Source organism: Salmo salar, chromosome ssa28 (assembly GCF_905237065.1).
Source record: "Salmo salar chromosome ssa28, Ssal_v3.1, whole genome shotgun sequence".
Classification (NCBI taxonomy): domain Eukaryota; kingdom Metazoa; phylum Chordata; class Actinopteri; order Salmoniformes; family Salmonidae; genus Salmo; species Salmo salar.
In genome coordinates, this window is record NC_059469.1 from 1,660,454 (window position 1) to 1,675,684 (window position 15,231).

At 43.6% G+C, this 15,231-nt stretch overlaps 1 protein-coding gene across 1 annotated transcript in view; it reads left to right on the plus strand.

The window, feature by feature from the left end:
• The window catches only part of LOC106589294 (unconventional myosin-Id), a 129,546-nt gene that overhangs the window by 20,810 nt on the left and 93,505 nt on the right, over nt 1-15,231 (plus strand). Inside the window, exons 2-3 of the mRNA XM_014179077.2 lie at nt 9,034-9,242; nt 9,906-9,999. Of these exons, the coding sequence (XP_014034552.1) occupies nt 9,034-9,242; nt 9,906-9,999 (303 nt within the window). The remainder of the gene's footprint in view (nt 1-9,033; nt 9,243-9,905; nt 10,000-15,231) is intronic.

Here is a 15,231-nt window from a genome sequence, read left to right on the forward strand (position 1 = left end):
CCCAGACAAATGAAACAACTTCTTTGCTCACTTTGAGGACAATACAGTGCCACTGACATGGCCTGCTACCAAAGCCTGTGGGCTCTCCTTCACCGTGGCCAACGTGAGTAAAACATTTAAACATGTTAACTCTTGCAAGGCTACCGACCCAGACGGCATCCCTAGCTGCGCAGACCAACTGGCTGGTGTGTTTACGGACATATTCAATCAATCTATATCCCAGTCTGCTGTGCACACATGCTTCAAGATGGCCACCATTGTTCCTGTTCCCAAGAAAGCTAAGGTAACTGAACTAAATGACTATTGCCCCGTAGCACTCACTTCTGTCATCATGAAGTGCTTTCAGAGACTAGTCAAGGATCATATCGACTCCACCCTCCACCCTCCACGACACTACTGTGGTAGGCTTGATTACCAACAACGACGAGATGGCCTACAGGGAGGAGGTGAGGGCCCTCGGAGTGTGGTGTCAGGAAAATAACCTCTCACTCAACGTCAACAAAACAAAGGAGATGATCGTGGACTTCAGGAAACAGCAGAGGGAGCATTCCCCCCCCATCCACATCGACGGGACAGTAGTGGAGAAGGTGGAAAGTTTTAAGTTCCTCAGCGTACACATCACGGACAAACTGAAATGGTCCACCTACACAGGCAGTGTGGTGAAGAAAGCGCCTCAGTGCCTCTTCAACCTCAGGAGGTTGAAGAAATTTGACTTGTCACCTAAAACACTCACAAACTTTTACAGATGCACAATCGAGAGCATCCTGTGGGGCTGTATCACTGCCTGGTACGGCAACTGCTCTGCCCACAACAGCAAGGCTCTCCAGAGAGTAGTGCGGTCTGCCCAATGCATCACCAAGGGAAAACTACCTGTCCTCCATGACACCTACAGCACCCAATGTCACAGAGAGGACAAAAAGATCATCAAGGACAACAACCACCCGAGCCACTGCCTGTTCATCCTGTTATCATCCAGAAGGCGAGGTCAGTACAAGTTCATCAAAGCTGGGACCGAGAGACCAAACTGCTTCTATCTCAAGGCCATCAGACTGTTAAACAGCCATCACTAACACAGAGAGGCTGCTGCCAACATACAGACTCATCTCTGGCCACTTTAATACATTTAATAAATGGATTTAATAAAGGTATCACTAGTCGTTGTGAATTTGTTAGATTACTTGTTACATATACTGCACTGTCGGAACTAGAAGCACAAGCATTTTGCTACACTTGCATTAAAGTCTGCTAACCATGTGTATGTGGCCAATAAAATTTGATTTGTAGATGGCGAGTGGTGGGGCGAGTGGTCGGATCGATAAACCACAATTGGAGGATCTTCCATTATCGTTTAAATCTCCTGTTTGGGAACATTTTAGCTTCAGAGTGGATTGCATTGGCGATGGACAGAGATTTGTGGATAAAACATTAATAGTATGTTCTCCACTGCTCAATGAGAATAGCCCAGATCTCCTAACTTGGAGCAAGTTAGGAGATGATCTAATCAACAGAAGATGGAATTAAAGTGATGTAATAAAAAGTTAAATGGGAAGTACAGTGCATTCAGAAACTATTCAGACCCCTTCACTTTTCCCACATTTTCTTACGTTACAGCCTTATTCTAAAATGTATTAAATATTTTATTTTTCTCCCTCATCAATCTACACACAATACAAAGCAAAAACATTTTTTTCGAAAGAAAGAAAAAATCTATCACATTTACGTAAGTATTCAGACCCTTTACTCAGTACTTTGTTGAAGCACCTTTTGCAGCGATTACAGCCTTGAGTCTTCTTGGGTATGACGCTACAAGCGTGGCACACGTGTATTTGTGGAGTTTCTCCCATTCTCTGCAGATCCTCTCAAGCTCTGTCAAGTCGGATGGGGAGCGTCGCTGCACTGCTATTTTCAGGTCTCTCCAGAGATGTTTGATCGGGTTCAAGTCTGGGCTCCTGCTGGGCCACTCAAGGACATTCAGAGACTTGTACCGAAGCCACTCCTGCGTTGTCTTGGCTGTGTGCTTAGGGTCGTTGTCCTGTTGAAAGGTGAACCTTCGCCCCCAGTCTGAGGTCCTGAGCACTCTGGAGCAGATTTTCATCAAGGATCTCTCTGTACTTTGTTCATCTTTCCCTGAGGAGTATTTCTGTCTGTAATAAAGCCCTTTTTGTGGTGAAAAACTAATTCTGATTGGCTGCCAAGTGGGTGGGCCTTTGCCCTCCAAGGCACACCCATGGCTGCACCCCTGCCCAGTCATGTGAAATCCATAGATTAGGGCCTAATGAATGTATTTCAAATGACTGATTTCCTTATATGAACTGTAACTCAGTAAAATCCTTGAAATTGTGGCGTTTTTGTTCAGTATAGCGATGACAAGCTAGAAGTTAGTATTCTAGCGTGAGAAGGCTTATGTTTGGTTGCTTTCCCTCCCTCCTCCTTGCTCGCGTGTCACTCGCTCACGGTACACACACCTCAAGGCTCCTCCTCCGCCTACTTTCCCTCGTGCTGTATCAGCTCTGGTTAATAAGGTAGCTTATAAAATTACTTCTCTGCTGCTTCCCTCACTCAGATCCGACCATGTCTAATACGGAACTGGTCGTCCTCGGGTCTGTTCGGAACGGGTCTCTATATTGAAAAATGTATTTATGCATATTTGTCCAGCTGGGAAAGCCCCAGGTCCATTTCGGAACAGGGACAATTTTATTTTTTTAAACTTATATTTAGCCAAATAAACAGAAATTAATTAGAGTAACTGTTGGCATTTCATTTTCCCGCTGTACCGTAACCGAACCGTGAACCCAAAACCCCAATACGTACTGAACCGTGGGTTTGTTGAACTGTTACACCCCTATTGGTAAGTTAGTCTAGTGGCCAGCTATCTAAACTTGTAGTAATCATGGTCAAATTACTGACCGGGGGGGGCCCATTGATTTTGTTAGTCACTCTCACTCCGATATCATATTGAACTCTAACATTTCTCTCCACCCTAGAATTGCAGGAAATTTGCTCAACCAAATTTTGCTTATGGCCAACTCTGACTATGGATGTGGGTATGACTGTGGCTATGCAAAACCGCGAGCCACTGCGGCCCCTCATGATGAGTTCCGATTTTATAATTTTTTTGTTGTTGTAGAGCCCACCTCCATCAGTGTGTGTGGCATTGGGATGGTTATAGGGACAGGATGAACTGACAGTCACAGTGTAGTAGACATTAACTAACAAGTTCAGAGCCCAGGGCAGGTCTTGAGATAGATTTTTTGTGGTCTAGCTTGTGGTGTAGCCCGTTTCTGTTTGTACTGTATAAGGAGGCCCAGTCCCTATCACCTCTCTGACATGCAGTCAGTCACTTAAAATAGAGTTAACCAGTGTAAAAAGAAGAGAGCAGTAGAGGTCAAATGAAAGCGACAGTCCCAAACTTTTGGCCACACCTTACTCTCGAGTCCTGAAATCTCTTTCTCTCCCTCTCCGACCTCTCTTTCTCAATTCAAGGGCTTTATTGGCATGGGAAACATATGTTAACATTGCCAAAGCAAGTGAACTAGATAATAAACAATACAAATTTACAGTAAACATTACACTCAAAGAAGTTCCAAAAATAATGAAGACATTTCAAATGTCATATTATGTGTATATATACAGTGTGTCGCTCTCTGCTCTCTCACTCTCTCTCTGGTCTCGGCCCCACTTGCCCCCACCCCCCCTCTCTTTCTGCTCCGGGCCCAGTTGTGAGGGGAAGTGTATCTGACTGGCACGGCCCACAGCCTTGATCTCTTTCCAGCAGGACCCCTCCTTAGAGCTGCCGGGAAACGGAAGGAAAGGGAGGAGAAGGAGGGGAGGGGTTATCATAGAACCCTCCCACCCACCTCCAATTATTCTAAAGACCATAGCCCGGGACCCAAAGGCCCACAATGTTTCCCAACCTCCCAGAAACATCCACACAATGTTTAGCCTACACTCCCACTCCAGTCTGTTTATCTTTTTAGTCATCTCTGTTTTACTGAAATTCCCCAGAATGAGAACACACACTCCCACAGATGTCTCTCATCATAATACACACACAATTGAATCTGTTTTTGGACTGATGCCCTCTGATACCAACTATAGATTATGATGGAATAGGACGTTAATCATAATGTCTGTTTATAAAAGCCAGATATTGGGAAAACACTAGGTCATAGCTGGGATTTTACCAGACACTGTCTGTATTGTTGAAACTGGGTGGGACGTTGTTTTTCCATGAATAATAATTTAGTTTAGTTGTACCGCAAACAGATGAGGATATTTCTTTGCCTATCATAGTTTTTTTTTTTTCTGTTCCATATAGGTTGTTATTGGGTGTGGATGGAAACCAAACCACAATGACAAAATTACACTCCCTAGTGACGTTCTCGATAACACTGAAATTCGGACTTAAATATTTTCCCACGTCCCATCTGAAAGCTGGGCCTACAGTAACCTATTACGTAGATTCACCTTCAATTATCATGCTGTCAAGTAGTTGATTTTTCCTTCCAACTGAGATCACAGATAGATCACGCCCAACTGGTAGTTCATTGTATACGTTCCCCCAGAAGCCATTGGACACGTGCACTTTAAGTGGGCAGCCCTCTTTGTTGGCACAGGGTATGTAGGGAGAAGGAGGCCTATCTGTGCTTCTTAGACAAAGACCCCCAATTGACATCTGAACAATGGAGCAGGCAGTGCACACAGCAGCATTCCGCCCTGGAGGATGGCACAATGGCTCTTTCTCCAGTGCCAGTTCAAAGCCAGGGCAATTGGTTTTGCAGCAAAGGAGGGTAAAAAAAAAAAAAACAACATTGAACATATAAAATCCACATGGATCACAATGACACATACAGTTACAGAGTACAATGTGCTGGCACATCAAGTCACAGGGCTGACTCGCACCAGGGGAGGTGCCACCAGCCAGCATGCCAGGCTGCCAGCCTGCCCACCACTTCAACAGGCCCTGCCTGGGGGACACAATGCCACCCTGGGCACATGAGCACAGTGTCTTGGTGTCACCCATGCCCAGTGGTGCGTGGGATTGATGACATGAGAGCTGACACATGGCTGGGTGCAGAAGAATGAGCTAACCACCGCCTGTTGACCTGTCAGAGACTTAGCGGTGGCGTGCTTGTTTGTGGAAGTGGCTAATTGTAGTTTCTGTGTGTACTCTGTGTATTTTAAATAAGCTCTTAATTTATTCTCATTTGAATATCTAAAGCCATCCTTCTCTGCTCTCTCTGTTTTGTACAGTTCTAAAACAACCCGGGTTTATATGTTGTGGCTCTGTCAATGTTTTGTAGATCGCTCTGCTCTGTTTATCTTTTAGATATGGGCAGTATCTAACATCACCAATGCAGTTGCTTTATCAGAGTCAGAATCAAACCGAGAACATTATGCTGAACCGCTATGTGATCATTTCACTGACGTTAAAGATTGTGGACAGAGATTAGCGAGCAAAAAATTCCACGTTCATTGAATGCCAAGGTTTCCAGGGACTCAAGGACATGGATAACCAGGGCTGTAGTAAAGTTTGTTGTTGTAAGATCGTTATAAGCACTAACCGGGTCGTTATAACACTGTAAAAGAGGATCTGTCCTCAATGGCTGACCATGGCTAAAACAGGTTAAATCAAGTAAGTGCATCAATGCAGAGGGTCACTCTCAGGACAAGCAGTGATTCTGAAGGTGTATAGTACATATGCTGTATTATATTGTTAGTGTAGGCCTCTGGAACCCAGGGACACCAGGTGGAACCCTGGGGCCAGAGCAGAGGTAGGCCTGAATGGGGTGGAGCTGAGAAGAAAGGCCCTATTCTTCTGTGTAGGGGGGAAGAAACCCTGGTCCACTCAGAAGGAAGGAAGTGAGGCAGGCTGCCTGAGGGCATAGAGAGAGAAGGCCCAGGTCAAGTCTCTCTCTCTCTCGTCTGCATAGCTCACTGCTCGTTGGGTGTAGGATTTAGAGTTGGGGCCCCACCATACCTTTTTGAGCACCTGGTCCTGTCCCATCTCAAAACCACCACCGACGCCCTCCTTGCCAAGAGGTCTATGGACGACCTCTTGGGCCTTCGCTACATCCTCCAACACCTCGACAACCCAAGGACATATATATATAAGGATATTGTTTGTGGACTTTAGCTCAACACGATCCTTCCGGACCTGCTACAGCACAAACTCACCCAGCTGATCGTTTTCTGACTCCATCAGGATACAGCGCATTAAGATGGTGGGGGGGAAACATATTTCAGCACGGGGGCGCCGTGACGTTGCATGCTTTCCACCCTCTACTCACTCTACGCCAATGACTGCACCTCCAATGACACAGCTTTCAAACTACTCCGACGGTGACAGGTCCAAGTAACGTGGTGGCCTGGTGCAGTCAACAACGTGGAACTTAGCACAGTCAAAACCGTGGAGATGGTGGTTGACTTCTGGAAATGACAAATCTGGTATCGGTTCTACATGTCCATCTCACCTCTTCTATCACCGTTTGGGTCTGCGTCTGACCGTTGCAGGGGTAAACTGCAGCGCTACGTCCAGTCTGAGGAGAAGGTAATCAGCTGTCACCTGCCCGCCTCCAGGACAAGGAAGCGTGCAGGTCAGATCATCGCTGACCCCGGACACCCCGTCTTCCAAAGACTCCGCTCTGGCAGACGGTTTAGGTCAACCATGACAAAAAGTAGCCCTCCACTTGAATAGTTTCCTCCCCCTGTGCTGTGGCCCTCATCAACTGGCCATCGGGCTCATTGGGATGAAGTGACTTTGCATTGGGCTGAACACAGCACCTTGCCATCAATGGCCTCTAATACTAATAACTGCACTATACTGCATTTGCACTATGTACACCTCTGCACAACACTGAATATGCACTGGATACATTCACCGTGGCAGCATCCCTCTCTCTGCTTAAATACAGTATATCCCCCTCTCTAAATGGTATATTCCCACTGCAATCAGTCTAAACTCCATAGTTTTATGTTTCCTGTACCGATATACACTGCTCCAAAAAATAAAGGAAGCAACACTGATTGACAATACATTTCACATGCGGTTGTGCAAATGGAATAGACAACAGGTGGAAATTATAGGCAATTAGCAAGACACCCCCAATAAAGGATTGGTTCTGCAGGTGGGGACCACAGACCACTTCTCAGTTCCTATGCTTCCTGGCTGATGTTTTGGTCACTTTTGAATGCTGGCGGTGCTTTCACTCTAGTGGTAGCATGAGACAGAGTCTACAACCCACACAAGTGGCTCAGGTAGTGCAGCTTATCCAGGATGGCACATCAATGCGAGCTGTGGCAAGAAGGTTTGCTGTGCCTGTCAGCGTAGTGTCCAGAGCATGGAGGCGCTACCAGGAGACAGGCCAGTACATCAGGAGACGTGGAGGAGGCCGTAGGAGGGCAACAACCCAGCAGCAGGACCGCTACCTCTGCCTTTGTGCATGGAGGAGCAGGAGAAGCACTGCCAGAGCCCTGCAAAATGACCTCCAGCAGGCCGCAAATGTGCATGTGTCTGCTCAAACGGTCAGAAATAGACTCCATGAGGGTGGTATGAGGGCCCGACGTCCACAGGTGGGGGTTGTGCTTACAGCCCAACACCGTGCAGGACGTTTGGCATTTGCCAGAGAACACCAAGATTGGCAAATTCGCCACTGGCGCCCTGTGCTCTTCACAGATGAAAGCAGGTTCACACTGAGCACGTGACAGACGTGACAGAGTCTGGAGACGCCGTGGAGAACGTTCTGCTCCCTGCAACATCCTCCAGCATGACAGGTTTGGCAGTGGGTCAGTCGTGGGGTGGCATTTCTTTGGGGGGCCGCACAGCCCTCCATGTGCTCGCCAGAGGTAGACTGACTGCCATTAGGTACCGAGATGAGATCCTCAGACCCCTTGTGAGACCATATGCTGGTGCAGTTGGCCCTGGGTTCCTCCCTAATGCAAGACAATGCTAGACCTCATGTGGCTGGAGTGTGTCAGCAGTTCCTGCAAGAGGAAGGCATTGACGCTATGGACTGGCCCGCCCGTTCCCCAGACCTGAATCCAATTGAGCACATCTGGGACATCATGTCTCGCTCCATCCATCAACGCCACGTTGCACCACAGACTGTCCAGGAGTTGGCGGATGCTTTAGTCCAGGTCTGGGAGGAGATCCCTCAGGAGACCATCCGCCACCTCATCAGGAGCATGCCCAGGCGTTGTAGGGAGGTCATACAGGCACGTGGAGGCCACACACACTACTGAGTCTCATTTTGATTTGTTTTAAGGACATTACATCAAAGTTGGATCAGCCTGTAGTGTGGTTTTCCACTTTAATTTTGAGTGTGACTCCAAATCCAGACCTCCATGGGTTGATAAATTGGATTTCCATTGATTATTTTTGTGTGATTTTGTTGTCAGCACATTCAACTATGTAAAGAAAAAAGTATTTAATAAGATTATTTCTTTCATTCAGATCTAGGATGTGTTGTTTAAGTGTTCCCTTTATTTTTTTGAGCAGTATATATTCTGTATGATGTCTATGTGGAATAGAGACGCGTGTCTATGTATTCCGTTTCTGTATTGTCTATTGCTGGCAGCACCTTCACACTAAAGCAAATTCTGGTTGTGTGTAAATGTACATGGTGAAAATAGTTGATTCTCACAGTGTACCAGACACATGGTCCTACTATATGTAACTTCTAGGCGATATGTTAACCCCACACGCACGCATCCCTCTAAGCTGCAGACCACTATAGAAAGCTATCAGTGTCTGACGTAAAGCGTTGTAGTGTTGAAGGGGGGATTGACGCCTAGAGAGGAATGCAAACATGACCTGGTATAGCCTGAGTCTCTGCTGCTTTTTGGTGCTAAAATGTTACTTTGGACTGTACTACTGAACTGTATTTGTGGTGCTGTTATTACGGTATGTTTTAAATAAGTGCCTTTTTTCTAAATAGTATACCTGTCCTGTAACAGTCGTATGACTCGGCGGTATGGCATCATGTTGTCAGGTGACGGTGAGTTCCCTGTGCTCTTTCTCTCGTGTGGCTGCAGGTTTGAGAAGGGCCGTATCTACACCTACATCGGCGAGGTGGTGGTGTCGGTTAACCCTTACCGCGCCATGAACATCTACGGCCGAGACACCATCGAGCAGTACAAGGGCCGGGAGCTGTACGAGCGACCACCACATCTCTTCGCCATTGCAGACGCAGCCTACAAAGCCATGAAGAGGAGGAACAAGGACACCTGTATTGTCATCTCAGGTAACGGGGGGAGCCCTCTAAATGGCTAACCAAATCACAAAGTTATTTGTCTAGTGAATAAATTCCAGCATATAAATACATAGTTAACATATTATAAGCCCTATAATAGGACATTCATAAGGACCCATACATGCTTATAAGAAGTAATAGATGTGCATATAACACTGGTTCAGGTCAAGTCATGTCTTCCTGGATGCCAACTTAGATTTTGTTTGAAAATGTAGCTTTAAAGTTCAAACTTAATGTTCTCTCAAAATATTTTTGTAATGTCTGACTTTTGCTCTAATGTTTTCTGGCTGGAGTAATGTGAGATTGTCATTTAGGTGGAGAGTATTTTGGGGGAAATCGATATGAACCTATTTAGTTGAAAATAGCAGGGTCAACGTTGCCTTTTTTTAAAGAAAACAAGCAAAGTAACCACAAGCTGGGACGGCATGGTGAAGCTATTCGGTTGATAAAGCGCCACTTAGTGGTGAAGAGAGGAATATTCTGTCTCGAATGGCTCAAAACCCAAAACTCACCTCAAAAAAGCCCATGATATTGGAGATCACATTTTAGAGGTTCCAATTGAATTCAAATCTGAAATGTCACATACACTGCAGTACAAAGCTATAGCAAATTATGGCACTATATAACAAAAATAATTATGTTTTTCCATTGCAGGGGAGAGTGGAGCTGGAAAGACGGAAGCCAGCAAATATATCATGCAATACATCGCTGCTATAACAAACCCCGGCCAAAGAGCTGAGGTCGAAAGGTGAGAAACTATTGCCATTAAGTTGCCATTTTAACCTTCTCAGAATGTCCCTTTTTTAAATCTGCATTATGTAACTTTTTGGGCAACCTGACCAAATTTGCATAAGAATGTGACCCACCACCTCAATTTGGTCTTATGAAAGCAAAATTTAAAATTGTGTTTTTTACATTGGATAAAAGTAGAGCTAGAAAATGACATATCATACACTGTAGCTGAGGAATAATGGAAAAGGAATTATGCTTTGGAAGTTGCTAAATTTGTAATCCCACTTTTGAGAAAATGGCCCTTGACTGTTTCGGTACACCTACTGGAGAGCTCTTTGTCTACACCCATTCAGAATAATTTCACACCCTTTTAAGCCTTAGCTCCACCCATCTCTTTAAGGATTCACATGTGAGGCCATGTACTAAACAGAGTGAGCTAAACAATTAACCATAATCCTAACCCATACTACAAGCAATACAAACTGATTGTCATAGCTAGCCACCATGCATGAATCTGCAGGTAGTTAAAGCTAACCAACTACACTACCGGTCAAACTTTTTAGAACATCTACTCATTCAAGGGTTTATCTTTATTTGTACTATTTTCTACATTGTAGAATAATAGTGAAGACATCAAAACTATGAAATAACACATATGGAATCATGTAGTCACCAAAAAAGTGTTAACCTGTTTGGGATAGGGGGCAGTATTTTCACGGCCGGATAAAAAACGTACCTGATTTAATCTGGTTACTACTCCTGCCCAGAAACTAGAATATGCATATAATTATTAGATTGGGATAGAAAACACTCTAAAGTTTCTAAAACTGTTTGAATGGTGTCTGTGAGTATAACAGAACTCATATGGCAGGCCGAAACCTGAGAAGATTCCATACAGGAAGTGCCCTGTCTGACAATTTGTTCTCCTTCTGTGGCATCTCTATCGAAAATACAGCATCTCTGCTGTAACGTGACATTTTCTAAGGCTTCCATTGGCTCTCAGAAGGCGCCAGAAAGTGGAATGATGTCTCTGGGCGAAAAACAGCAGGAGTTTTTGTGAGTGGTCAGGCAGGGAACAATGACACTGGAGATGCGTGTCCACAAGACGACTGCATTTTTTTTCTTTCAGTCTTTGAATGAATAAAACGTCGCCCGGTTGGAATATTATCGCTATTTTACGAGAAAAATTGCATAAAAATTGATTTTAAACTGCGTTTGACATGCTTCGAAGTACGGTAATGGAATATTTCGAATTTTTTTGTCACGAAATGCGCTCGCACGTCACCCTTCGGATAGTGACTTGAACGCACGAACAAAACGGCGGTATTTGAATATAACTATGGATTATTTGGAACCAAAACAACATTTGTTGGCAAAGTAGAAGTCCTGGGAGTGCATTCTGACGAAGAACAGCAAAGTTAATCAAATTTTTCTTATAGTAAATCTGAGATTGGTGGGTGTCAAATTAGCTAGCCATGATGGCCGGGCTATGTACTCAGAATATTGCTAAATGTGCTTTCGCCGAAAAGCTATTTTAAAATCTGACACTGCGAGTGCATAAAGGAGTTCTGTATCTATAATTCTTAAAATAATTGTTATGTTTTTTGTCAACGTTTATCGTGAGTAATTAAGTAAATTCACCGGAAGTTTGCGGTGGGTATGCTAGTTCTGAACATCACATGCTAATGTAAAAAGCTGGTTTTTGATATAAATATGAACTTGATTGAACAAAACATGCATGTATTGTATAACATAATGTCCTAGGAGTGTCATCTGATGAAGATCATCAAAGGTTAGTGCTGCATTTAGCTGTGGTTTTGGTTTTTGTGACATGTATGCTTGCTTTGAAAATGGCTGTGTGATTATTTTGGCAGGGTACTCTCCTGACATAATCTAATGTTTTGCTTTTGCTGTAAAGCCTTTTTGAAATCGGACAATGTGGTTAGATTAACGAGAGTCTTGTCTTTAAAATGGTGTAAAATAGTCATATGTTTGAGGAATTAAAGTTATAGCATTTTTGAAGGATTTGTATTTCGCGCCACGCTCTACCATTGGATATTGGTGAGGCGTTCCGCTAGCGGAACGTCTGTCCCTTACAGGTTTTAAACAAATCTAATATATTTGAGATTCTTCAAATAGCCACCCTTTGCCTTGATGACAGCAAGGATTATCCACACATACTTAGCAGCTCATGTTATAGACAGAAGCATGCAACATGGCAGACCAATCCGAACTCATCTCTCGGCATGTCCAGCCCACCCATTATCTCAGCCAATCATGGCTAGCGGGAAGGTTCCTGTCTTTTTCCATGGCTAAACCAACTAGGCTCATAATAAAAATAAAAATAAATGTATTTACAGATGGCATACAAGTTTGTTATTAAGGCACATGAAAGTTCACATGTTTACGTTCAAATGCATCTCCTTTGACGTACACCTAGCTTCTTGAAACAGGTCACATATGTTATAGATCTGTCATTCTCATTGAAAGCAAGTCTGAGAAGCAGTAGATCTGAAAATAATTGAAATTGGTTTTGAAGTTGCATTGGTATTCACTGCAATGTTGTAGTTCCCAAGGTATGTCAATTCTGATTAGCCAATAGGCTTTCATGATTTTGCAGGAGTTTCATATTATTAGTTCAGCGCAAGAATACCCACCTCGCCTCTTCTGCCAAATTCAAAACCAAGGCAGCGCTGAAGATGAGAGATTCGTTTTCACACGGCTAGCAGCTAGCAAGCTTTCTTTTGTTATCCTCTCTAGGGTAAGGGGCAGTATTTTCACAACCGGATAAAAAACGTACCCGATTTAATCTGGTTATTACTACTGCCCAGAAACTAAAATATGTATATAATTGTTTGATTTGGATAGAAAACACCCTAAAGTTTCTAAAACTGTTTGAATGGTGTCTGTGAGTATAACAGAACTCATATAGCAGGCCAAAACCTGAGAAGATTCTGTACAGGAAGTGCCCTCTCTGACCATTTCTTGGCCTTCTATACGGTAATGGAATATTTTGAAATTTTTTGTCACGATACGCGTCCGCGAGTCACCGTTCGGATAGTGTCTTGAACGCAAGAACAAAACAGAGGATATTTGAACATATCTATGGATTATTTTGAACCAAAACAACATTTGTGGATGAAGTAGAAGTCCTGGGAGTGCATTCTGACGAAGAACAGCAAAGGTAATCCAATTTTTCTTATAGTAAATCTGAGTTTGGTGGGTGCCAAACTTGGTGGGTGTCAAATTAGCTAGCCCGTGATGGCGAGCTATCTACTCAGAATATTGCAAAATGTGCTTTTGCCGAAAAGCTATTTTAAAATCTGACACCGCGATTGCATAAAGGAGTTCTGTATCTATAATTCTTTAAATAATTGTTATGTTTTTTGTGAACGTTTATCGTGAGTAATTTAGTAAATTCACTGGAAGTTTTCGGTATGTTTGCTAGTTCTGAACGTCACATGCTAATGTAAAAAGCTGTTTTTTGATATAAATATGAACTTGATTGAACAAAACATGCATGTATTGTATAACATAATGTCCTAGGAGTGTCATCTGATGAAGATCATCAAAGGTTAGTGCTGCATTTAGCTGTGGTTTTGGTTTTTGTGACATTATATGCTAGCTTGAAAAATGGGTGTGTGATTATTTCTGGCTGGGTACTCTCCTGACATAATCTAATGTTTTGCTTATGTTGTAAAGCCTTTTTGAAATCGGACAATGTGGTTAGATTAACGAGAGTCTTGTCTTTTAAAATGGTGTAAAATATTCATATGTTTGAGAAATTGAAGTAATAGCATTTCTAAGGTATTTGAATATCGCGCCACTCGATTCCACTGGCTGTTGACTAGGTGGGACGATTTCGTCCCACATACCCTAGAGAGGTTATTTAAAAGGGTGCAAAAATGTCATCAGCAAGAAAAATAAGGCAAATGTCTGCTCGTTTATTGCGTCTTGGACAAGGGAATATGGATGTGTTTTACTGAAGGACTGGACTGTTTGCTCTCTCTGTTGTAAAACTGTTTGTCGGACATCAAGTGCATGGCGTCATTTTGAAACCGAGACATGAGAAAAACTCCAAGGATGAGGCGGACAAGCCTGAAGGAATCAAGAGGGCCGTGTCCAGTTATGAAAAGCAAACCAGTGGGTTTACAAATCTACATGCAGTCAAAAATCAAGCTACAGAGGGGAGCTATAAAGTTGGGCAGTGCATTGCTAAACATGGACAACCATTTACTAATGGGGAATATATCAAGGAGGCTTTCCTCAGTAGTTTGCAGGTTTTACTTGATGGATTGCCTAACAAAGACACAATCATCTCAAAGAAAGACATGCCTGTGTCTGCCAGAAATGTTGAAAGGCTTGTTACCGAGATGGTTGAAAATGTAATGGAGCGGCAAACTGCAGAGTTAAGATGCACCTGTGTTTAGTGTGGCTCTTGATGAGAGTGTGGATGTGAATGACATTCCACGTCTGGCAGTTGTTGCAAGATACTGTGACTCAGAGCAGGTATGTGAGGAGCTGCTTTGTCTCAAACTGTAACGGCTGTCGTATAGAGGGGACCAAGGCACAGCGTGTTGAGTGCTCATAATTACGTTTATTTAAACTCAGAACACTAAAAGAAAATAACAAAGAGAAAACGAACAGCTAACAGTTCTGTCAGGTACTGAAGTCTACACAGAACACAACTAAACAGAATTCAACTGCCCACAAACACACTAGAAAAAACCCCAACATAAATATGATTTCCAATTAGAGACAACGCGAACCAGCTGCCTCTAATTGGAGATCATCCCAAAAACCTCCAACATAGAAATAGAATACTAGAACAAAACAGAAAACATAGACAAACCACCCAAAACACCCCCTGTCACGCCCTGACCTACTCTACTATAGAAAATGACATCTTACTAGGGTCAGGACGTGACACAAACCCATGCATGATACTACTAAAGGGGAAGATGTAGCAAAAGCCTTCACAGATCATTTTGAGAAGAGGGGTGTCGATTATTAAAAACATATTCGCTATCTCAACTGACCGTGCCCCCTCTATGGTGGGGAAACATTAAGGATTTGCAAAGCTGACTGAAGATAAGATTGGCCACCCTGTGGTTAAATGTCACTATCATTCACCAAGTTAATCTGTGTTCCAAGATCAAGCCCGTGGTGCTAAGGGACAGCGCCTCTGTTTAGCGAGCTATGGAATTCTTCCGTTTGTGGGCAATTAGATATTCAATAGACACAATTA